We start from the raw sequence: 23,367 nt of genomic DNA on the forward strand, positions 1-23,367 counted from the left end.
AGTGATTCACTAATATCTAATTGCTTTTATGTGTTTTTAAAAGTTCTGTATTTTCTCATTGTTGTGTTACTTATTTTGTGTTACTGATATAATTTATTCAAGAACAGAACTCAGAGCTCCAATCAGTGAAACAAGCCTCTTTCAAGATTGACAAATGAATGTACATTTGTGTGTTTTAAGTTAATATGTGTGGTCCTCGTTTTTAACAATTGTTTTCATTAATGACTGGCATGGACTATACTGGATAAAAGGGGTTCTTGAAGCAATTTCTGCAGCTATAAATAGACTTGTTGATATCCCTCTGGGAAGTCACTGTTTTTCATAAAACTGGTATGGGTTTCAACAAATATTACCATTGCTGTATACAGTTGAGTTTAATGTTCTGTACTGGCCTTGTAATAGTCTTGAGGCTCAGCAACTTTTATTGTTTCCCTTAAGTTTTGTTTAATCATGTAACTTATGGGGAGGAGTAGGGGTCAGGATGGGGAGGAGTCTAGGTATAAAAAACAGGGATAGATATATTTCAATTTCCTTTCAAGTGATTTGATTACTAGCTTTTATACCACATTGTTTAAATAAATAACCCACCAAAGAGGCATTTGATAGTCATTTGACTGTGCACCCCTCCCAGTTTCTCCAGTTCCAACCACCACACTGTCCCCCATGGACGCCTGTGAACTCTGGGCTAGATGGGCAACTATTCAGGGCACCCTGCTTCTGGGGAGTTTTTAGTTGTTTCCATATTACCGCAGATCTTTGCATTTAGTTTGTCACCATGTGCTATGTATCCTCAGTAAATCCCTGTGTTTATGCGACCACCATGTCACATGAACCCAGCAACTCTTCAAAACTGACACGTCAATGAGTCCCCTTTTCGGGGTTTTTTTATTTTTATTTTTTGGTGTGGTGGGAATGAGATGGCTAGGTTTTTTTCCTGTTTTATTGGGACCTAATTGACATGCATCACTGTCTAAATTTAAGGTGTGCAGCAAAATGGTTGGATTTGTATGTATTGAAATGGTTACCACTATTAAGTTAGATCAGGTTTTCTACATGCAACTTATTATTAGACAACTCTAATGTCATTATTTTGGAAATCTGATAGGATGTGTGCCTCCCAAACCTCATTTGTCACTTTCAGATCACTTTCAATCACTCTGATGTCAAAAAACATCACTACCTGACTTCATTTGGTATGTCTTTTTGTCCTCACTAATGTTTTCAATTAATAAATCTCAAGTATTCCAAGTAAAATTGGTCATAAATTTTGTATAGGTCAATAGAATATATTGTGTGGCTTTATGTGTTAAAGCTTTGCAGCTTTAAATTTTTGTATTATGTCAACAGTCACTATTAATTGTGACTTCATTTTACACAAGTTTTGCAACTGCAATAATTTAGTCAACTTCCTGGAGTATTTGGATAATTGATACTGGCTTGCTTGATGAATGTATTCTTTAGTCCACTACCCCTGCTCCATTTCCAAACTTGCCCCCAGCTCCACACTCCACACCCCTTCTTCCCATCCCCTACCCCATCCTCTGGACTCTTCCCCTATTGCACCACCCTCCTCATTCCTCCATATTCCTTCCCTCTCCCCTCTACCACTCCCTATTCCTGTTCACTCCCCCACCCTATCCATGCCCCCACCCTGTCCACTCCCTTACCTCTCCACTCCCCAACCCCAACTCCCCCACCCTGTTCCCTTGATCATGGTGGACGCTGAAATGATCAAGACACAATTTGCACTTAACCACTAAATCTTTATTAATTGAATTTATTATAACATCAATGCAATATTAGTAATTTGAGAGAAATATAGAGTAAACAGAATACAGCAATAATAATGGGAAAGGGTAGAGATATAGGTAGAAGGTGTAGGGGCAGAGAAAAGAGTCGGGGTAAAGAGGAGGGCCACCGATGGGAGCAACGTTTCTCATTCATCATTTTCATTTCTCATTCATCATTTTCATAGAACTTCCATGAATATTCATCACAATTCATCATTATCAATGTCACTTCAGTAACAATTTCTCCAAGAGTATCTATCCACCCTGTAACTCTCTAAAAGACTGCTCACAATCTTGTTCCCTGGAGTTAATACCCAGGGCAAAGAGCCTTTATTAAATGATCAATTCAGTCACCTTTTGACTTTCTTCAACTAAGGTTTTTATCCATGTTCAAGTTACCCTAAACAGGTCAGTCTCCCTGCAGTTCCCTCCAAGTCTGATTAAAAAAATTAAGGGTAGCAATCACAAGGTAAATGATCACGAGTAAGCATATGCATCTACTTATAGAGATATCTAGTATATAATCATGCTGCTTAACTAATCCCACCCACTTAAGACTACTTAATAATCCCTCCCTCCCCTAAAATTACTTATGTTTATCTATATCCCCTATTACTTAAACTGATTAACAAAAATTTTCCACAGACCAATTGTTATCATTCTACAACCTGAAGCAACAAAGAACTTCCAGTCCCACAAGATGTGCATTCTTTCTTTAGATGACAATGTCGGGTGGTTCCCACCCAGCTTCTCATCTCTGCAGGTGGTCCTTCATTTCCGCCCAGGTCTTTCCCAGCAGCGCTCTCTGTTGCCAGCCATGGAATTCAATCTGATGTTAGACGTCTGTGGTAGATGACAACTGGATCAATTCAGGAGTCTAAGAGGTACCTGCAAACTCAAACAGAAATCCAGACTGCACAGAATCACTGTGCCCATCCTATTTCGTGCACCTGCTGGTACACTTTTCCACCTCCCATGATTTAATCAAACTAACTCTTCATACTCCAGCACCTAATACAAATACCTCATTGCTCAAACTAAATCGACCCTTCAGAGATATATAACAAGTTCTTCAATATCCTAGCATGATGACCTTAGCTAGTTCTCTCCATGTTTGCCTAAAAATGGGAGCTCATCACTTCTTCCTTGATTTTTAAATCAACACTGCCAATTTGGGCCAAAAGTCAATCAATTCTGCCAATTTCTTTCAAAGGGTTGACTATTGGCTTTGTTTCATAATTCTGATATTGACTGATTTATCTCCTTTATGTTTTTATTCTGCTCCCTTTCTAACTTTAGAGATTTAATTACTTTGCTCTTTCCTCTCTTAAGAATAAAGGCATCTGTTGGAATGCCAAAAATTTTTTAAGTATCCAATTAACATAAATTTGATCAATAGCAACAAAATGAATCAATTGAGTAAAAGGAAACTTAAAATTCTGATGCCGTGTAACAATTTGAGATGACTTATCCTTAACACCTACATTTACAGATAGCAATAGGGCACAGTGCACACTGCCAAACATCTCGCACAAGCTTTACTAAACAGCCGTCTGTGTCAGGGACTTCACCCACGGGCTGTTCACCCATACCACCGTGCTCTCCCCGACTGCTGTCGCCGGCCAACATCTCCAGATGTGCTTGCAGTGATGGCAAATGTCCGTGTGCACACGCTGCGGCTGCAGATGCCAGCCCATTTCTAGGCCCCCTGCAGCTTGAAGATCAATTGACAACTGTAAGTTTGACACAGCACAACTTGAATTCAAATATATGGAGGATGGATTGGTATCTGAGGTAAACCGAAGTGACGCTTCAAAACAGTCCAGAAGCACAAATGCACCGTGTAAAAAATAATCACGTACTCTAGAACACATGAGTGACTGACACGTTTCCTGATTCCATTGAAAAAGGAAAAAAAAAGTCGTTTTGGATTAAAAAGCCAATTGGGTATCTTCTTTGACTTTTGCATATTTTTGGTGTGACTTTTAAAGGCCTAATTGATAAAACTGAACTTACATATGATACTAAAAGAAAAGATTGAAGATGAACAAGATGAACTATTATACAAAACTCCAGTTCTGAGGAGCCTCTCATTCACAGTGTTTGTAAGAGAAGTTCACAGTAAAGAGATAGTTTACACTACGTCACTTACCAATTGTAATTAGCTTCACTAACACACTAAGAATTGGATAGTGCTCTGTAGTTCAATGGAAATAATTTTTGAGCAGTCACCACTTTAAAACACTATTAAAGGACACCACTAATCTACAACTAAAACATTTAAGTATTTAAACATGCAAGAATAAGTATAGATGATAGTGAAGATGTAGAAAGATAATGTTGATGAAAAATGAAACTTCACCATTAAGCTCCTCTTCCTGATAGGCAATTTAAAATATACACCGTGTTGCTTTCTGCTGCCTAAACCATGTTTTGGCAATTGGGGATCGTGTGTTGAAACACGAGCTCCTTGAAGCCTGCTTCTTTCTCTGTGCGTGGCAGCAGAATGGAGTCTCAGCAACCAGGCAGGCAGGATGACACAAATCCTGCAGCTGGGTTAATGGCAGTAGTAAAGGATTAAACAGAAAGGGAGGTTACACAAACAGTTCAAGGTAGGAGCAAGGGACCAGGATGAAGGAAGTCAGGCAATCCCGCCTTAACACAAAGCATCCAGGAGCCACCAGGGTATCTCACTGGACTGAAGACAACACTTGTGTTGTCTGCTGCTTTGAGTCAGAGTCACTTGAGTTGCCTTCTGAGGCCTTTCATTCATTGGCAGCTGGATTTGAAGCTCACTGAAGAAGTCCATATCCTCAAGACAGTATCCAGCACCCCAATTTCTCTTCTTCAGAGACACCCCTTCCAGGCATAACAGTGTGGGTACTAAAATCATTTCCCTTCCCTAGGCATCCTGATGCTACAGTTTAGTGAGGGGCCCGATGATGAAATGCCCAGATGCCTAAAGAGGCAGAGATGTGGGCAGATGCTCCTAAGACTTCCAGTAATTGATTTGCTAATTGTTAGCCCTCATGATTGACAGGTTTCACAAACATCTAACACACTTGGAGCCACCAACAGTCTCTGGTTACCAGGTCCAACATTTTGTGGAAGCCAGTGCTGGCATGATGGTAAGGTGTTGTGACAAAGCCAGATTTCTGGGGTACATGTGATTCACACCAGGAATGTGAAGGTACACTCAGCACACAGGAGTCTATCTGAAAGGGTGCCTCCTTCTCAAGCATGAGGTGCATCTGTTGCAGGGACTTTGCCTGATCCTGAGAGATCTGGTTGGGCTGCTGCTCCTTGAGAATTAACAGAACCATGAAAGAGGAGTTTGAAGATGGTGAAGTTTCTAAGGGACAGCAACAAAGATCATGGAAGCCAGTTCACACTGCACCAACTGTGGCTTCCTTAATAAGGCGTCAGTTCTCCAAAGAGGTGAGTACTGCAACTGCAAGAAAAGTCATGTCCTCCTCCTCCTCTCCCCCTCCATACAGAAAACAGCATCTCCTGTGTGTGCATCAGCTTCTCTGTAAATAATAATCCAGACTTGTAAGATTTACTGGGAAGTACACTTATTATGAATTTCAGCATGGCAGTTAAGGTGGAAAACAGAGATAAATTGTTGGTCAAATTTCTGTCATTCCCAGAAAATGGTGGAGATCTTTTGGTGCTTTTAGGTTGTGTGCCAGTCCAGGGTGGCCCTGGCCTGTAGCCGTTTCAGAGGACCGCACCTCTGGCTGGCCTGAAGATAGAGATTGAGAAGCTGCACAGGAACATTTAGAGGGCAGAGATCCCAAAGGACATGACAGTTTTTCACAGGGGACTGTAAGACGGCGGCGGCGGCGGCGGCGGAGGCGGCGGCGGCGGCTGCGGTGGGGGGTACTGGGGTACCGGAGGCTGGCGGTACCAATGCGGATTCCAGGTGATCATCACAGGGACATAGAGCGGGCGTCCATGTCCATCTCGTCCCACTGGGTACCAGGCAAATCCAACCGGGTAGGTTGGGTAGGTGCCGTATGCAGGGTACGTGGGGTATCCAGGTATCTGAGGTACATATTCAGTGTACGCTGCCAGGTGAGCTTGGTCATCCAAATTTGGAATCGACAGTCGAGGATACTGATTCTGGATGGTGAAACTGTTGGGAGCTCGGCAGTCGTAAGAAACCTGCAGCTTCCATCCTCTTTTCACTTGCAGTACTTGGGCTCCGTTAGGTGCGACTGTTGGAGTAATCAGCCCATCTTTCACATGCCTGGCCACGAAATCACGCAGAGCTGCCATTTCAGGCTCGGACAGCGAGTACACGTGCCCGCTGGGAATACTGTGAGCTCCAGGTATCATTTCTATGTTGGGGTCCACCAGACGGTGATCTGGGTAGACGTTTTCATCCACTGGAGTATACACATTCTGGACATAGTAATACCTCACTGGTTGGTAAACTCTGTATCCGTCAACTGGGTAGTAAAAGGACGGCTGTGCTGGTGGAGGGAGAACTGGTGGGATTGGAGAATACATCCGGCAGTGGAATCGGCAGTATTCAGAGTCGAAGACGATCGACCGAGTGCTCCAGGTGATGTTGGGATCATGTGTGCTCAGCCAGCGCACCCCCAGGACGACGGGGAAGAATGGAGACTGAGTCACATCGAATGACAGCACTTCACGGTGTTCTCCCAAGTCGACTACCAGGTCATGGGTTTCGTGGACAACTGGGCCCGATGCTATGGGACGTCCATCAATCGCTTCCACAAGTATTGGCCAGTCCTTGATTCTTAGAGGAATTGCATTCTGGGCAACATATTCGTGATCAATGAAGTTGCCAGAGGCACCAGAGTCAATCATGGCTCGGACGAACAGGGTGTGTCTGCCCGGAAGATGAATCTGGAGCATCACTTGAAAGTGAGATGAAGCATCATCTGGTGGGGACCTTATTATTTCCGGCCCGGTCGCTGAAGGTCCCTCTACAGCGGGGCCGGGGAGTTTCCCGCCGGCGAAGCCTTCGAGGCCTTGGCAGGACAGTTGTCAGCGTAGTGACCTCCATTCCCACAGTAGAGACAGAGGTTCAGCTTTCTGCGTCTTTCTTTTTCTTCCTGGCTCAGGCGCATGCGCGCACCTCCCACAGGCTCGGTGGGGTCCACCTGGTGGTGGTTGGAGATGCGAGGCAGCACCAGCGCACGCGGAGGGGAGCGTGGCTTGCGGGCCGCGGCCGCCCTGGCCAGCCTTCTCTCGATGTGGATGCACTGACCTATCAGCGCAGACAGCGTCTTGGCAACTTCAAGGCGAGAGAGCTCAGCCTGAATGTGGTCGCTGAGGCCCTCGTGGTACTGGTCAATCAGCGCTGGTTCATTCCAATCCAGGTCCTGGGCAATCATCTGGAAAGCATTGGAATAGTCGACGACTGACCCCATGCCTTGGCGCAGACGTCTGATCTTGCGTTTGGCTGCCTCTCGCCTCTGGGGGTCTTCAAAGACGTGCTTCATCTCGGTCATGAAGGCTGGGTAGTTGTGCATCAGGTAATGAGCTCTCTCCAGCTTTGCGGATGCCCAGCGGGCAGCACGGCCGGTCATCATGCTTGTCACGAAGCAGACGCGGACACGATCAGCTGAGAAATCTCTGGTGCTCTTTTCCATGAAGAGTTGGCACTGGGACATGAAAGGAGCCAGCATGTCTGGGTTGCCGTCGAATTTTTCAGGAAGGTCTTCTTGGCACTCTTCCTCCTCGGGAGGGGGCGGGGCTGCAGCAGCTGCAGCGCCATGGAGCTCGAGGTCATCCTCCTCTTCCTGGGGGGTGGGCTCCACTTGCTCTCGAAGGTTTGAGTTCTCCTCTGTGAGCTTCTGCACCTGGTTCTGCAGGTTGTTGTTCTCCTCGGACTGCCTCATGACCTTCTCTCTAAGGTTGTTGATCTCTTCAGAGAGATCCTCCCGCCCACGTTCAGCCAGAGTGGGGATGTACTGGTCTGACTCGCAGCAGTTTGGGGGGGAGGTGGGGTCGTTGGGGGGAGGAGGAGGAGGAGGTGGTGGGCAGTCGGGCCCCAGGGTGAGAGTTGGGGTGGGAGGGGACCTCCCAAGTGTTGCTTCAAGCCTGTGGGGATGGAGGCCTGGATCTTGGCCTCCTCTTCCGCCCTTTCTTCTTTTTGTTTTCAAAAGCTTTTTGTTTCTGTAAATGAGGATAAAAGCATAATTCAACATGTCGAAGCAGCACAATACAAAGATTTCAGCTTTAAAGTACCTACTAAAACATATATTTAAAGTATCTCTCTTTAATAGTTCATAAACAAAGTCTTACAAGCAGACAACAGATAATAAAAAGCACCCCCTCTTTTTGATGTCCAAATGTTTACCTCGTCAAAAGTCACCTGTTCATTATGACTCAACAATACCTAATTGTATCAACAGTACACTGCTTAACTCTACCAACTATAAAAAAGTACTGGGACAGTCCAAACAAGTAGTTTGAATCCAGGGAGCCAGGCAAGAAGCTTTTAAGGTAAAGATGGCTGCCAAATCAATTACACAAAATAAAGCCAAAAGGATAATTGTTATCAAAGAAGTTATCTGAATAACAGATAATATTCCAGCCACTAAGGAGAACAAAACAAAAAATGCCACAAAACCCACGGGACTAAATTACTTTTCTGACCTTAATTCGATTTCCCAAAGAGAATTCTCTATGGGACAGAAATGGCACTGAGCAGCAATACATGTGTATCAGTGTTCCTCCTTATCATGGAGGCAATCAACAAAACGTAGTTGCTATCTCCTAGGAGAAGCTGGGCTATATATATAAAGCGGGACACTGGAAGAAGCCCAATAATAGTGCATCTCAAACTTATAAGATTTAATTAAATGATGCAGATAAAACATTGTGAGTTTTCAATAACTTGGCTATTATAGTTATTAAGAAGAAAACAGAAAAATAACTTTGTGTGTAAAGAGGTTAGGATTAAAACAGGGATGGGCTGCAACTATGGCAACTTGGGCATGTATTTCCCACCTAAAGATATTTTAATACTGCATTAAACAAATCCAGGGTCCCATTTGACCTGTAGGTCACCAGTTTGCAACTCCTGCTTTATAAACAAGATTTGTCCATGCAGCCCCACCCCAAAGTTTGTAACTTACAGTGGATTGAGGCTGAACTCCTAGAGGTGAGTAGTGTGGGGGTGGGGGTATGGGGGAGAAGAGATTAAGTGTCCTAATTTGTGTATAGTGACAATAAATCACATACAAGAAATCCCCACACAGTGCCTATCTACTTCCTGAATACAGGGTTAAATGTTTTTAAGTACAATTTATTTGAACTTTCCAATATTTTTTAATGAGCATCAGATTCTCCTTTTTGGAAAACTCTAGGAAAGTGCTCAAAAGTTTAGAAACAACATGAATAAAGCAGGCAGACTGCCTATTCACTCAATTTTAACTTGGCAGGCCTGTTCTCTGGCCCACAAAGGTAAAAATGGATACCAAATTAATTACATAAAATAAAACAAAAAAGATAAACACGTATTATTCAGAGAAGTTAGGTCGAAAATAGCTATTTCAAATAATAGGAGGGTAGAAGTATTAAAAAAAAAAAGGTGGTGGTAATCAAATATATTTAGCTCTGTCCCTGGCTATAGAGAAATACCCCTTCCTTCCTTCTTCCTAAAACCCCTCCTAATCCTTCAGGACCCTCCCTTGCCCCAGTTCCCTTACCCACAGCTACTTTCCTTATGACCTGTGGTGTTGGTGTGGACTCTCCAAGGAGTAGCTGTACAGCAAGCAGAATCCTTAAGGGATACATTTACCATGTATCTTAATACTTTAAACTTTCTGTTTAAAGTACTGATTGACCAGTACTTTAATAAATTAGGCTACAAAAACAATGAATAATTGACATTCAAGATAAACTATTCAAGTGTAGGAAATAATTAGAAGATACAATACAACATAGTTTGACATTTAGTTTCATTTCCAACTCCTTAAAAACAACTTTATTGGTGACACTTAGAACATAAAATCACAAGACAATGCAATGTTTATTTATTAAATGTAATGAATAAAGAGTGTTACTGTCCCATTAAAATCCTAATAAGCACAGATCAGGTGACTCAAGATGCCATTTCTGTCATCTAAACATTAATACTTTCAAAATACAGAAGACTTCTGAAAAAGCCTGGTACAGCCGTCTGACCCAGGTCAGGAAGGTTAAGCTACATGTCAATCACAGTCAGTAGGGTGGGCCTTATTGAGGCCCAGGTCTGATTGTTTTAATCATCTGCAAAACACAATGATAGGTTAGAAATTAATAACACATCAAGAAATTAGCAAATAATCACTGAATTGTTTAGGCAAACAATATCAATAAGGGTTTAAAATTCAAATGCTTTTGGTAGACAGGAAAGTAATATAAAACAGAAGAGACTTAAGTTTACACAACAGGGAGGGGCTGCAACTATGCAATATGGGGATGTATGCCCCCTCTCTCAAAATACATTCAATTCTTTTAATTCTTTAAAGTTTTTTAAATCCAGTGCTGGTCAAACACGTTCAGGGTCTCATTTGGCCTACAAGCAAGATCACCAGTTTGAGACCCCTGATCTTTATTAATATCAGGCCTCAGGTCCCCACCTGTAGGAATTGTAATTTTGGAGTGGGACTCTGAAGTTCTAAAAGAGGTAAATGTCCAGCACACAGTACTTTAACCATTAAAAGTGCTGGGTAGTGGGCAGGCAGGTTAACTATTGTAAGCAGTTTTAAAACATTTTTAACAGCAACTGGAGCACAGGTTAACAAGGGAACAGGAGCATTGTGACTGGATTTGAAATTACAGAACTATAGATCCTTAAATGTCCCCTTAATAGTGGCTGGATTGGGGAGGCGGGGGTCAAGAGGCCTCTTTCCTAAAACCTGTAAGGACACCCAGCATAAAGCCAAGTCACGCCATTTTTACATGTGGAAAAGAGTTCAGTGTTAGTCTATTTAAAAATGAAATACATACATTTATTTAATCTTTGATTCATTAGGATGATCTCTAAAAATTTCTATTCCCCAAACACACCAAAGAACCATAGTAGCCAAAAACTGCTGTACATTAAACGTCCCATTAGGAAACGACGTTTCGTTAAGCAATTCTTAATTGTTTTATATTTTCAAATGTTCAAATTTCTTTGTGAGTAGTATGTGCACTATTTGTAAAATGCAAGTTCATTGGGGTGGAGGGATGAGGAGAAAAGGCATACAACTGTAATTGAATAACAATAAAAATTTTTTAAAAATTAAAAAAATGCAAGTTCATGAACATGCACGTTTTTACCACTGTTTTGAACTTCTTTAAAATGCAAATAGCAAATTTCCAAGAGGAGGGGGTGGGTCAGGGTACCAAGGTGGGTAAAAGAGGCCTGGGGACTTACTGAAAGCTGTAGTTATTATAAGCACATTTGTATACTTGTTGGGGGGTGGAGTGGGGTGTGGCAGATTTTGGGGAGCCATAGCCCCCAACTGCTCCCCACAACAAAGATTTGGCTCATGGTTTGTAATACATAAAACTACATTTTAGAATTTTTTCATTTATTTAGAAACATAAACATGGTACATCTCACTGGCAGAAAAGTATGAATTTGTTTTATAAAGGTGTTTAATAATGCCAGTTAAAACCCTCAATTTATATTTTGTAAATGTAACCACATTGTTAATTATAAAAATGTTAAATATGACAATTATGTACCATTAAATAATCCACTTGCCCCAAATTTAAATTATTTTGAGTATTTTAAATTTAGTTGTTTTGTATTAAAGTTACAGCTTACATTATTATAATGTAAACATTCATACTTTTTTTAAAAAAAAAAAAATCCTGTTAAATGTGAGAGAGATAAGGCAAGCAATGCGCCACGGGAAAGAGCCAGGAATAAGACACCAGAAAAACCCTGCAGACACCAGGGAAAACACCGAATAAAACAATTTACTCTAGTTATTTAACATGTATTTAATGAGTGCCTGCCATATGCCAGGCAGAATTAATAAATACGTAGGTAAATTAGCCAGGGCTAATACCCTAGAGTTCCAAGGAAAAAAAAATTAGCTTTATAAGCACACAGATAAACACCTCATCCTTGCTCAGAAGCCAAGCCAGCAGCACCAATGAGCCACTTAAAACTCCTGTGAAACAGTTCAAGTTGTTCCTTATTTTGTATCCACCAAGGCATGGAATTCCAATAGGTACCACCATAAAGGTCCAGTAGTGTTATACACACACACAAAACCAACCTTAAATGTTAAAGTATTTAAAACGTTCTATTTTTCATTTGTAGTAAAAACATTTAGCCGGATTGCCTTTTGAGTTTTGCTAGCCATGCCAGTTTAAAACCGTCCTTTACAACCCACTATCAGGATTTTAAATTGTGGGATCATGCTATGTAACATATGCAAAGCACTTATACAAAGTGCATGTCAATTCTAGGTATAATTATTGTTTTTAATTGTTCTTTATTATTCTTATATTAGATTTTCGAGGACAGAAACTAAAACGGGAGCACGGGGAAACCGCAGGAGGGCGGGGCTGTGCAGCCTGGCTGACACAGAGAAAGCCCGCAGGCACAGACGTTGTCCTGGTGGGGGGGGGGGGGAGCTCATACTGCGCAGGCGCGTGAGGCTCTTGTAGGGCGGGGCCGCGGGCCAACTCAAAAGAGGCCGGCTCAGGGAGGGGCCAAGCTTTGGACAGGCGTGGTCTGGGGGAGCCCCCTCAGAGGAGGCAGGCTCAGAAAGAGGCGGGGTCTGGCGGTACAGCCTTGGGGGAGGCGGACTCGGAGAGAGGCGGGGTTTGAGTGAGCCGCCCGGGGGGAGGCGGGCTCAGAAAGAGGCGGGGTCTGGGGAGGCAGGGTCTAGAAGGCGCGCTTGAGGAAGGCGCGCTCTAGGAAGGCGCGCTCTGGGAAGGCGCGCTCTGGGAAGGCGCGTTCTGGGAAGGCGCGCTGCAGAGGAGGCGCGCTTTAAGTAGGCGCTGGGAGGCGCTAAGCCCGCTGTGAGCAGATACTGCAGAGAAGGCATGCTAGAATGGGCGGGGCAGGTCCGAGACGGGCTGCATGCCTCTCCCAAGATCCCCCCCTCTCCATACCCCTCCCACCAGCTTCCAACAGCCAGATTCATTTCATGCAACAAGAGCAATCCCTCCAGATCCAATCCACCCCCCCCCCCTCACCAGCCCCATGCAAGCAAACCAACAGTTCCCACAAACTGTTGCTGGACGCTGATTCGCGCCACCACAACTATACCGCCACTTCAATCAAGTCCAACTAGGAAAAGCAGTCCGCTCTGCTTCCAACAAAATATTCTCTTTTACACTTAAGTTAGGACCCCTCCACTCCACTGCTATAGCAGGAATGGTGTGGGCAGAATATTAAACACTAATTTTTGCCTGAGGCTCCATTTTGTCTACCACCACCAGCATGCAGCGAACCGTCCTGCAGAAAAACATAGTGGGAGCCATTCCAAAAAAGGTATGTTAGAGACAAAGGGTGGGGTCCCCACGCTAAGAAGACTAGAGTAATTTTTACTCTGCAGCTCATATCCCTCTACAGCTCTTTTCTTTGTAGCGTCCAACAGTGCAGCTTAGATAACTCTGCAGCTGTTACTACTTTGTAGCACATTTGAGGGTATAAATTGTTCTACCGCTCATATACCTCTGCAGTTCCTGTGCAGGGTAGCGGAATGAAGCGCTGTTTTAGTGCAATTATTTCTTTTTCGTAGCGCTAATCTGCAGCTCAGATTTTATAGCTCATTTAAAGCGCAAATCAGTCTGCAGCTCATATCGCTGCAGGTCCTATTCGTCTGTAGCGAACTGGAGCACCCATCAGTCTGTAGCGCAATTGAAGCGCTTATCAGTTTGTAGCGCAATCGAAGCGCTTATCAGTCTGTAGTGCATGAAGCGCCAATTAGTTTGTAGCGCGTATCACTGTGTAGCGCATTGGAAGAGCAAAGTCCAAATTGGACCGTAGCTAATGTCTGTCTGCAGCTCATGTCTGTCCGCAGCTCATTTCTGTCCATTACCCGTATCTGGACTTCGGTCCTGGAAATCAAAGCCCTGAAGGCTTGGTTTCACCACTCTGGTTTGGGGTACAGCCATGAAGGCGTGACAAGGTTTGCATGGAGATATTCAGAGTGCTACTCCATCTCCTGCAGTTCCCAATAAGAACAGGGATTGAATGTGATCTAAAAAAAAAAAAGTCCTCACCGCATACTCACCACGCGAGGACTCCTCTGCGAAGACAGGGAGGACCGGGTCCCACACCTGTGCCAGGCGTGGGCTCCGCTGGGTGCTCCGCAACCCGGAGTGGCTCCGGTTGCGAGCCCGCTCAGCGGACCTTTCGCGAGGTTCGGTGGACCCTCTCCGCTGTTCTCCCAGGTCGCAGTCAGGTTTCTTCGACACACACCAACCGAAGTTGAAGCGCGTGTACTCCGAGCACGGACTGGGAGCCTTATATAGGCAGAACAGAGGAGGGGGGCGCCAAATCCCAGCGTGCTCTGCGGTTAGGGGGCGGAGGGGGTGTGGGGGCGGGAGGGATGGGGGTGGGGGCGATGGTCTCGCTACACTGGCCCGCCGCTAGAGGGAGTATGGGATTAAGGAGGGGGTGCAGAATGCTGATGCTGAACTGGCCAGGCTGGGAGGAAAGAAGAAAGGGAGGGGAGGGGAGAATCGAGGACTGCCGGCCTAGCCAGGCCAAGAATGCAATTTCCCTGGTGGTGGGAGCAGGGCGACCCTTGTGCTTGGACTGGACAGGGTTGGGGGACACGCAGGATGAGCCCCTCGACCACTGGCACCTTCTTGCTGACAGGTTAGTGGTCCGCGCGCGCGACGGGAGGTACTGAGGCCAACAGGCCTCTACCTCCCCATCCCCCGCCCAGGTTTTGGGTTCCCCGGGTGCATTTTCTGGGTGTCAGCCCCTCTCGGTGCCTAGGTTCCCACGGCACCCCCCTTCCAGGACACCCGCACTCCACTTTCCGTCCTTGTGCGTTGTTTCTCAGGTTTGACCCATCGCCTTTTCTTTTTCTCTGTGCCCCCGCAGGCCCCTCCCTGCCCAGAGAGCACAGAAATGATAATCGTCAATTTCCATTGCCAACCCTGTGCCCCCCACTCCCACCCCCACCTCCATCATTGATGGTGGTCCTCTCCCGATCTCTGCAGCAGAGAGCTAGGAGTTTTTGCCCATTTTTTTCTGGGGGGCCCCGTTAGCCCTCTATTGGGGCTCTGCCGCCCAGGGGCGAGCCTTTAGGAAATGGATGTAAAAATGCGTAACCCCTCTACACAAACACACCTTTTTTTTTCCTTTTCTTGAATCTGATCCGAAGAGAACAGAAAAACGTATATTTGAAACATTCCTCCCTCCCCCGCCCCCCCCCCCCCCCGCCTTACTAAGCGCATTTCTTGGCGGCGGATATTTCGTTTTTCTTAGGTTTTAAGGAGCAGGGAAGCGGAATCATGAAATGCTGGAACTAAGCAGGCATTCAGGTCAGGGTTAACCCGGCTGGGGGGCCAGAGACGCTGCAAACGGCACCATTTGCCCCACCAACTGCACTATTTCGAGAAGGCGAAAACAATTAAAAACAGCTGTGGATGCCTCCAATGTGCTTGGCGGGCTTCGGAGGCTCGCAGCCATGGCCTTTTGGTGGTGATTACGAGGTTTTCGCAGAGACCAACTCTCCCTGCACCGTTACATTTTTATAAATCTTGTAGAGAGAATGTGTACATTTAATCACGGCAACCTCATGGTAATCCTTTGAAGCGCGTTGCCGAGATTTTGCCACAAATATTTATGTGTTATCTCTACGTATTAACGTATATATTTATATATGTACAAATATATATCTTTTATGTTACAGAAAATTGCAATAAGCTACAAGATAATTAAAATACTGATGAGGAAGGATGCTTAAAAAAAAAAAAAAGCGTTAACGCGGATTTCCATTTAAGCGCCCCAGAGTGTTAGATGCCCCAGAGTGTGAGAAAACAATCTGTTGATAATCTGAGCAAAATAAGTTAAAATGGAAAAACAAATTGTCTACATCTGAGTAAGCTTCCTTAAACGGATGAGACACATTTGTATTTGAAGCTAAAATTCAGCGTATTTTAGTATCATGGCTACAGATTCTTTTATACGGAGAGGATAAATAAGAATTTGACCCATTATAGATGACAGGGTGGCAGGAATCTTACTTAAAGCGAGCCTTTCTAGGAGTAAACAAAATTGTAACAGATTTACTGAGATTTTACTTTTTTTATCAGAAATAAAATGTTGACCATTAGATTATGAATGAATGAAATACAGATTTCCAACAATGAAAGATATTTTTTGAGGAACTTGGGGGGAACACAATTATACTTTTTAGCAGTGCCTTTTAATCTTTAGGATGTCCACTCTTTTCTGCAAGATAGAATAATTTTAGGATTTCTTACGTTTGCTAGAGGACTGCTGCGGTGACCACGGAACTGTCAAAATCTTAGGTTTATTTTAATGCAGAAAAGTTACATCACCTAGTTGTTAACTAATAGGTATTCTTTTCTTAAAAGTGGTATTAAAAATTAGTAGAGCTGGTAGGAGAAATTTAACTTTAAAAATTATCCCAAGACTTTTAAAGTTTGAACCAATTGATTTTTTATTTGAAAATGTTAACCACTTTTTTAAAAAAAAGCTTTAGTATTATTTTTATTAGAATAAAAGTAATTTCTATTCATTTTACAAAATTCAGGTAAAAATACTGCAGAAAACCGGGAAAAAAATACAGAAGAAAATCAAGATCACCTGTAACCTCTTTATTCTAAAATAATCCCAGTAAACATTATAGAGTTTACTTTTTCAGAATTTCTCTAAGCATATATATATATACATAGCTAATATATATTTTTCAGAGAGTTGCCTGTATATAAATTCTGCAATTAAAAATGGGGTCAAATTAATTTTCTCCATTATTTTCTTTCCAAAGAGACTTACCTGTCAAATAATTACATTTTCAGAGTCTTTAAAAAGGAAATAATATTAATTACTTTTTCTACTTAAAATTTTAAGTGAACATTAGTATATGAAGATTTATAACCAGGGAACTGAGAATTTTCTCTGATCTCACTACTCTAGCATACACATAGTTATTATTTTGGTGTATTTCCTTGGGTTGTTTATTTCTCTACATATGAAATAATTTTTACTTTGCCTTAGAAATAGAATTTTCAAGGAAAAATAAACATCAGTAAATAAGTAATTTTGATTAATCTTTCTTATCTATAACAAAATGTTAAAAGTAAAAACAAAATACACAATACTTTAAGTAATAGACAATACTTTGAGTAATATTTTTGTGTTCTCTAAAGCAATAAAACAACACTAAAAACTAACCACAAAAGTATTAATACTTTTACTTTTTTGACATTTAGAATCATAAGTGAATTTTGGATTTTCTCAGGTAATTTGTACCCAATGTTGACTGTTTCTTACCCATTTTGTACAAAATTACGTTTAAGGCAAAAAAAAAAGTTGCTAATGTGCATTATCTATTTTATCAAATCTAACTGGGCGTTGTATTTAAACATTTTAATCCATCTTAATGAGAATTTGCTGCGGATCTATGATGCTGTTGGTTTACCACCTATATGTAACTTCCAGTTTAGTGGGAAATTGTATTTCAAACCAAAGTGGGATTTCCACCTGCCAAATAATAACTAGCATTCTAGTTGGACATTTTACCTATTTCATGACAATTTTCCATTTGTGAAGCTATTGATTTACTTAATGTACTTGGCTTAATTTCTCTGATGTAGGAAAATTGTATTTCAAAACAAAGTGGAATTTTCACTTGTCAAATAATAACTGGACTTCTTAGTTGACATTTTTCCTGTTTTAAGTGACAATTTGCTATGGATGTATGAACCTGCTGATTTACCACATATATTTGGCTTCACTTCTAGTATGGTGGGGAGGTTTATTCCTAAGCAAAGGAAAATTTTCAGTGGTCAAATATTAACTGGACTTAGTATTTGATAATTTCATCCATTTATTATAAGAGTTTGCCATAAGCTTAAAAGCTTGTGATTTACCTCATATATTTAGCTTTAATTCTAGTACAGGGGACAAATTGTATGTCTACGGAAAGTGGAATTTTCACTTGTCTGTAATAACAAATGCTGGTGCGAGACATCCTCAAAGAGGTAAAGATGCCATGTAACCAGTTTCTAATACTGGTTTCCCACTGATGAAAACCGTGCTCCAACCAAAATGCTCAAACAGTGAAGAAACCCCAACTTGTCAAAATTTCTCAATCAAATAATCAAATTGTTTGGGATTCTAATAAGTGCAGTATTCATAGATCACATTTTCTCCCAAGTAGTCCCATGGTTCCTTTTTCTTTTTCCCTAACTGACCACACTTACTCCGTATGACCCCTTACCTCAGTTCTAACACCCCTGCAAATCCTACTGCTGGTTCTACTCTTAGTGTTAAAGGGACTCTCAGTGAATAGAGGATACGGGTGTTATGTGTCGGCCAGAGATTCTTGGGCTGGAGCTCTGTTGCAGTCAGGAGCTTCACAGACATATTAACATGACGATTTCGTTTGTCTTTCCATTCTTTCCAACGAGCAGAGACAGAGAGACAGACGTGACAGACAACACACATGCAAAAACACTCAGTCTTTTTCTAAACTTTCAGGATCCAGTCTGCTGTCCCCCTGATTTCCAGAAATAAACATTGAGCCCAAAACAGCAATGCAAACTTAAAAAATAAGAAAGAAGCTGGTGTTTCTAAGGATCAACAAGTCTTTTCAAATGACTGTTTTTTTCTGATTGGGGTTTTCAGGTTGGTGGAATCAGATAGAGAGCCTCAGTGCTTTCAAAGCTGTTTCATGCAATCTGCCTCCAAGCCAAATGCTCTCTAAGCAAAATTCCTGGTATCTTCAATTTTTCGAACAATGTAACTATAGCAAAGGCAGTATCGAATAAAAAATGATCTCCTCAGACTGGCATTAGAACATTTGTACTGATGCTCCTACCTTTCTGGTATGCATGTGCATATATATTTTTACCTAAGTATAACTTTAATATGTGTAGTTTTTTACACTTTGTTTTTAAAGATGAATGAACTTTGCTTTCAATAAAGCATTTGTCTAGGCTTTAGGATACTCCTGTGTGTGACGTGGGGTATAGACTAGCAGGATTGCTTTGTGAGCGTGAGGCCCGCTGAAGCAGCACCTGCCAGGTGTGTGGATTACTGAGTTTGGGTCCGGGAATGGTCCCTGATGAAGGACCACAAGCCTTTCGCTTGGTATACCTCTTCAAAATTTTATGAATGACTGACAAAATGCTAGAGTGCTTGCTTTAAAATCCACAGATGACTTAAAAAGGAGTAACTGTTACAAATAGATAACAGAACTTAGCGTTAACATGGATTCAGTAGTCTGCAATGCTATGCAAAAAAGATTTTATACTAGTAAATGCATCGTAATTCATTGAAGTATGAGGAAAGGGGTGACTTTATATGGTGGTGATTTTTTGAGGAAAAAGGTTAATATGAACTAGCAGCGTGATGTGGTTGCAAAAAAAATCAAATTTACATTCTAATACTAGTATAGTGTCCATATGTCACAGAAATTAATAGTGCCCTGCTCTAATTAACGACATCTGTAGTATTGTGTCTATTTCTGGCTGTCACATTTAAAGAGAGATGTTGACAAATAAGACAACTTCCAGAGCAGTCTGTGGGGATGGTGAGGGTCTGGCAGCCCTGTCACAGGAGCTATCCTCAAAGGGTCTGCAAATGTTTAGCTCGAAGACTAAAAGTAGTCATAAAATCTTCTGTTTGCTTTGGAAAGCTGAACTAGTGTCAGTGGATGAAAGGTAGAGATGGATTTCACCTTTAGCTCTTCCTAACAGTGCAGCTCAGCAAAGGAATCAACACTTTTACTCCGTCTATTCTTTTAAAATATCAGAAATATTCACCTTTCCTGCAATGAATATTAATTCCAAAGCCACAATAATGTTTTAATATAACGTTAAGATACTTGTGATGAAAACATTTTTTTTTTTTGTGATAAGCTGTCGGAAAAGAATAGCCCTGTGTGTTGCATGTTGATTTCTTAGAACTTGAAAACTCCTGCAACAGGTCGATTTAGCACATTCCATCCTCCCTTCTCATTCTGTCCCAATCATGGAATTCTGAGAAAGCTTTTCTATTCTTTTCTTGCAAGGTGTCCTGGCCTTTACTTGCTTCCTTGAATCACTCCTTCCCTGAGGTTTCTAGCTCACTGGGAGCAGGCTTCTCTGGCAGAGTGACCGCAGATGCTGGGGGTACCTGGGATTAAGGGGAGTAGGGCACTGCTGGCCATTTGTCCAGGACAGCTCAGCCCTTGGCTGGTAGAGACTCTAACTCAGGGGTACATGTAGGGGAATTCTTCCTTCTGCAGTCCTCCCCACCCCCCTTTACATGTCCTTGCAGTGCGTACAGTGTTTTGCTTTATTTTCAACAGAAACCAAAACCTTTCAATCAGAAGTGGTTTCTGACATGGTGCTCTTTTATCAGTTTAGCCTGGTTTCTGACTGCCTCAGGGAAACAGTCTCAGTGTCTCCAACATGTCTCAGGGCAGATTTTTCTTCTTCATCTGCCTATTGATTATTTATTTTGATTGCCATATCTAACTTTGAAAATAGGATCCCTTAGAAACAATTTATATGCACTGGAGCCTTGAAAACTGAGGGCGCCCAGTGAGAGATGTGAAGAAAGAAGAGAACATTCTTCAGTTATCTCTTTGAACCCACTTTGTCCTGCTTCTTTCACTTCTGCCTCTTCCCTCCACACCCAGTCCTTTCATCCTCTACCCAAATTGGTAGGTCAGAAATACAGCCACGGTGTATAGTATATTTTTAATGGTGAACAAGTCTCTCCTTATTTTCTCTTTTATAAAAATGGTCGTGCACTCCTGTGGGACTGTAATAATGCACAGGGCAACTTCTGATGGCTGGCTTCCCAGTTGTTGAAGATGCCACAGGCAGTCCTTGGCTGAGCTCCTATTTCTGAGAGAGAGAAATCCCAAAGATGAGCTTCTGGCTTGTCACCGCGGGCTCACCTGACCCACAGGCGGCTGGCTGCTTGCAGTTCCTTGAATGTAATGCTTACTCCTGCTCCTGGGTTTGCAAAGCATATGGTCCCGGGTGTTTAAATCCTAAAAATTTGAGAACGCATTTCAGAAATGAATAAGATGCCTCAAAATATGAGCTGCTGGCATGATTATTAATGTTGGATCCTCTGAAAAACAATGTTAGTAAAGATAAAGCGCTCTTTTCTTCTTTGATCACTTTGGTAGAATTTTTATTTTTTGTATCTTTATCTAAGAATTTAATGCAATATGGATGCATTAGAGGTTTCAACGTGCTCTGCTACTTTAAAAGCACTCATCTTTAGCACGTCTCACTTTCTGCTAATGGCCTTGGACTAATCAGACTTTTGGAATAGACCTGCAGCATTCTGTGCCCCAGGAATCGCCGCGGCATCTGTGGTGACATGGAAGGCAGGCTTTTTCCTTTCTGACAAACACAAGCCGCTCATTTCAAAACTATTTAGGAGTTAGGCAGCTCTGGTGTAAATTCTTTCCCATTCTTTCGCTTTTCACTCATTCATCTGGTCACCCCTTTGATTATTATGGAGATTTGGGGTTCACTGCAAATTTGAAGGAGATCACAGTTAATTTTCCTATGATAGGTAAGTGAAACATTTTAGTTCCCAATTTCTTCAGCAATAGGCGATAGAAGTAAAGTTGATTTTTCACCTTGGCATGCAGAAAAAAAGGAAAAGTAGAGCCTGAGGTGGTTTTATTTTTTTCTCCTTAGGAAATTGGTGGTTCTCACTGAGCAGTTAAATGACATTGGCTTTTTTCTCCTATGAAATAGTTAATCAATGTAGCACCTTTAACATCTTTCATTTTCTGTAGTTAATAGAGTTGATTCTAATCAAAGACCAGTACTGCAGAAGTGGAAACAGAACAGGTTGCTACATGTGCTTATCAAAATTTGAAATGTATGTTATTTTTTTTTGTGTAGCTGGTTTACTTCTGGGAGTTTAGCTTACAGATATATTTGCGAAAGGGCTCAAAGATAAAGGTGTAAGGATGTTTATTGTAGTATTGATAGTAATAATGAAAAACTGGACAAATAGTGGTCATCTTTACTAAGTACTAATTCTTTTATTCATGTATGTTGTTGATGTCTCCTGGTTTGGAGACCCCGTGTGAGTTGCCAGGGAATACGCCGTCCCAGCCATTATGGAGCTTTTACACTATTGGTGTTGACAAAGATTAATCAAATAATCACACGTATAATCACACATGTGAATTATGGTGAGTGCTCCAAACACTACTAGAGTTTCTCGGCTGGGGATTTAGCCAGACAGGGGGATTAAGGAAGGCTTCTCTGAGGAAGTGCTCAGAGCTGAAGGATGAGTAAAATTCAGTGAGGCGAAGAGGAAAGGTATATTTGGTAGAAAAGAAGGAGCTCTGTAGAGGCCATGAGGCAGGTTGACAGGGCAAATAGAAGGTGCTGGAAGAAGTCTAGTGCGGTTGGAGTGGAGAGAGAAGGGGGAGCACCATGAAAGGAGGTTAGATAGGAGGTGAGGGAGCAAGTTTTGCAGGACCCGCTAGACCACTTCAAAGAGTGTAATCCTATGGAAAGTCTTTGGAGGGGTTTAAACAGGACAAGATCAGATCCGCATTTCAAACGGAGCACTTTGGCTGCTTTGTTGCAGAAAGGGTTGAAAGGGTCAGGACAGATTGCAGCAGACCAGCTCGAAGGCTAGTTTCTGGTTTCGTAATCTGGGCTAGAACTGTTGACCTCCTGGGCTGGCGATGATGGGGTGATAAGGATAAGAGGGGCATTTTGAAGAGTAAAGAGTAGCAGGGGTGAGTCAGGGATTGAATTTGGCCAGGCAGAGGTGCCAAGGACAATTTCTAGATTTCTGTTCATATTGTGAGGATGAGAATGCATGGCGGTGAATTCATAGGATGAGGAATGCCAGAAGAGGACCAGACTCTACGGGAAAGATCAAGAGTGCTAGTTTGGACAGGCTGAGGTTGAGGTGCCGCTAAAAAAACATTGTGATGAAGCCACACAATATTAAGCTACGCAGCCTTAAAATGCAATGTCATGTAAACACGTTCAAGAGAGACGCTAAGTGAACACTGTGTGATCGCATTATATAAGAAAATTATGTGTGTATATATGTGTGTACAAACATGTTTCTATATGCATAGAACGTGGGAAGGTGCAAAGACTATAAAGAGTGGCAATGGAGGGATGGCAATAGATACATGAAAGGGGATTTTCATATTTTACACCTCCTGCTGGTTCCATTTGAATGAATTACAATGAGAATGTATGGCTTCCATAAAAAAAAAAAAAAAGAAAAAATTAATGACAGTTTCAAGTAACCAGCCAAGATGACAGTATTTTCTCTTTCAGAGTATTTGTAATTAGAAAACCTTGTAAGCATTATTATATTTTATTTCAAACAGATTTCCCCCCACAGTTTTACTTCCTTAATCTAGCAGCTCTTACACTTTGCCTTTTAATCTTCCAC

The 23,367-nt window shown here is 42.2% G+C and overlaps 2 protein-coding genes across 4 annotated transcripts in view; one reads left to right on the top strand and one right to left on the bottom strand.

Annotated features, from left to right (window-relative positions):
* Window positions 1-1,978: 1,978 nt before the first annotated feature.
* On the bottom strand, window positions 1,979-14,222 carry PEG10 (paternally expressed 10). Its single transcript, XM_045185277.3, is given in 3 exon segments — window positions 1,979-6,775; window positions 6,778-7,943; window positions 13,995-14,222. Coding segments are annotated over 3 exon segments (2,340 nt in total). The 5' UTR covers window positions 14,000-14,222; the 3' UTR covers window positions 1,979-5,606.
* Window positions 14,223-14,402: 180 nt separating this feature from the next.
* Window positions 14,403-23,367, top strand: part of SGCE (sarcoglycan epsilon) — a 67,390-nt gene continuing 58,425 nt past the window's right edge. For all 3 annotated transcript variants that reach the window (XM_053926430.1, XM_024577223.3, XM_024577225.3), the window contains exon 1: window positions 14,403-14,595. In XM_053926430.1, the coding sequence (XP_053782405.1) occupies window positions 14,487-14,595 (109 nt within the window). In that variant the 5' untranslated portion in view covers window positions 14,403-14,486. The remainder of the gene's footprint in view (window positions 14,596-23,367) is intronic.

Source organism: Desmodus rotundus, chromosome 6, assembly GCF_022682495.2.
Source record: "Desmodus rotundus isolate HL8 chromosome 6, HLdesRot8A.1, whole genome shotgun sequence".
NCBI classification, from domain to species: Eukaryota; Metazoa; Chordata; class Mammalia; order Chiroptera; family Phyllostomidae; genus Desmodus; species Desmodus rotundus.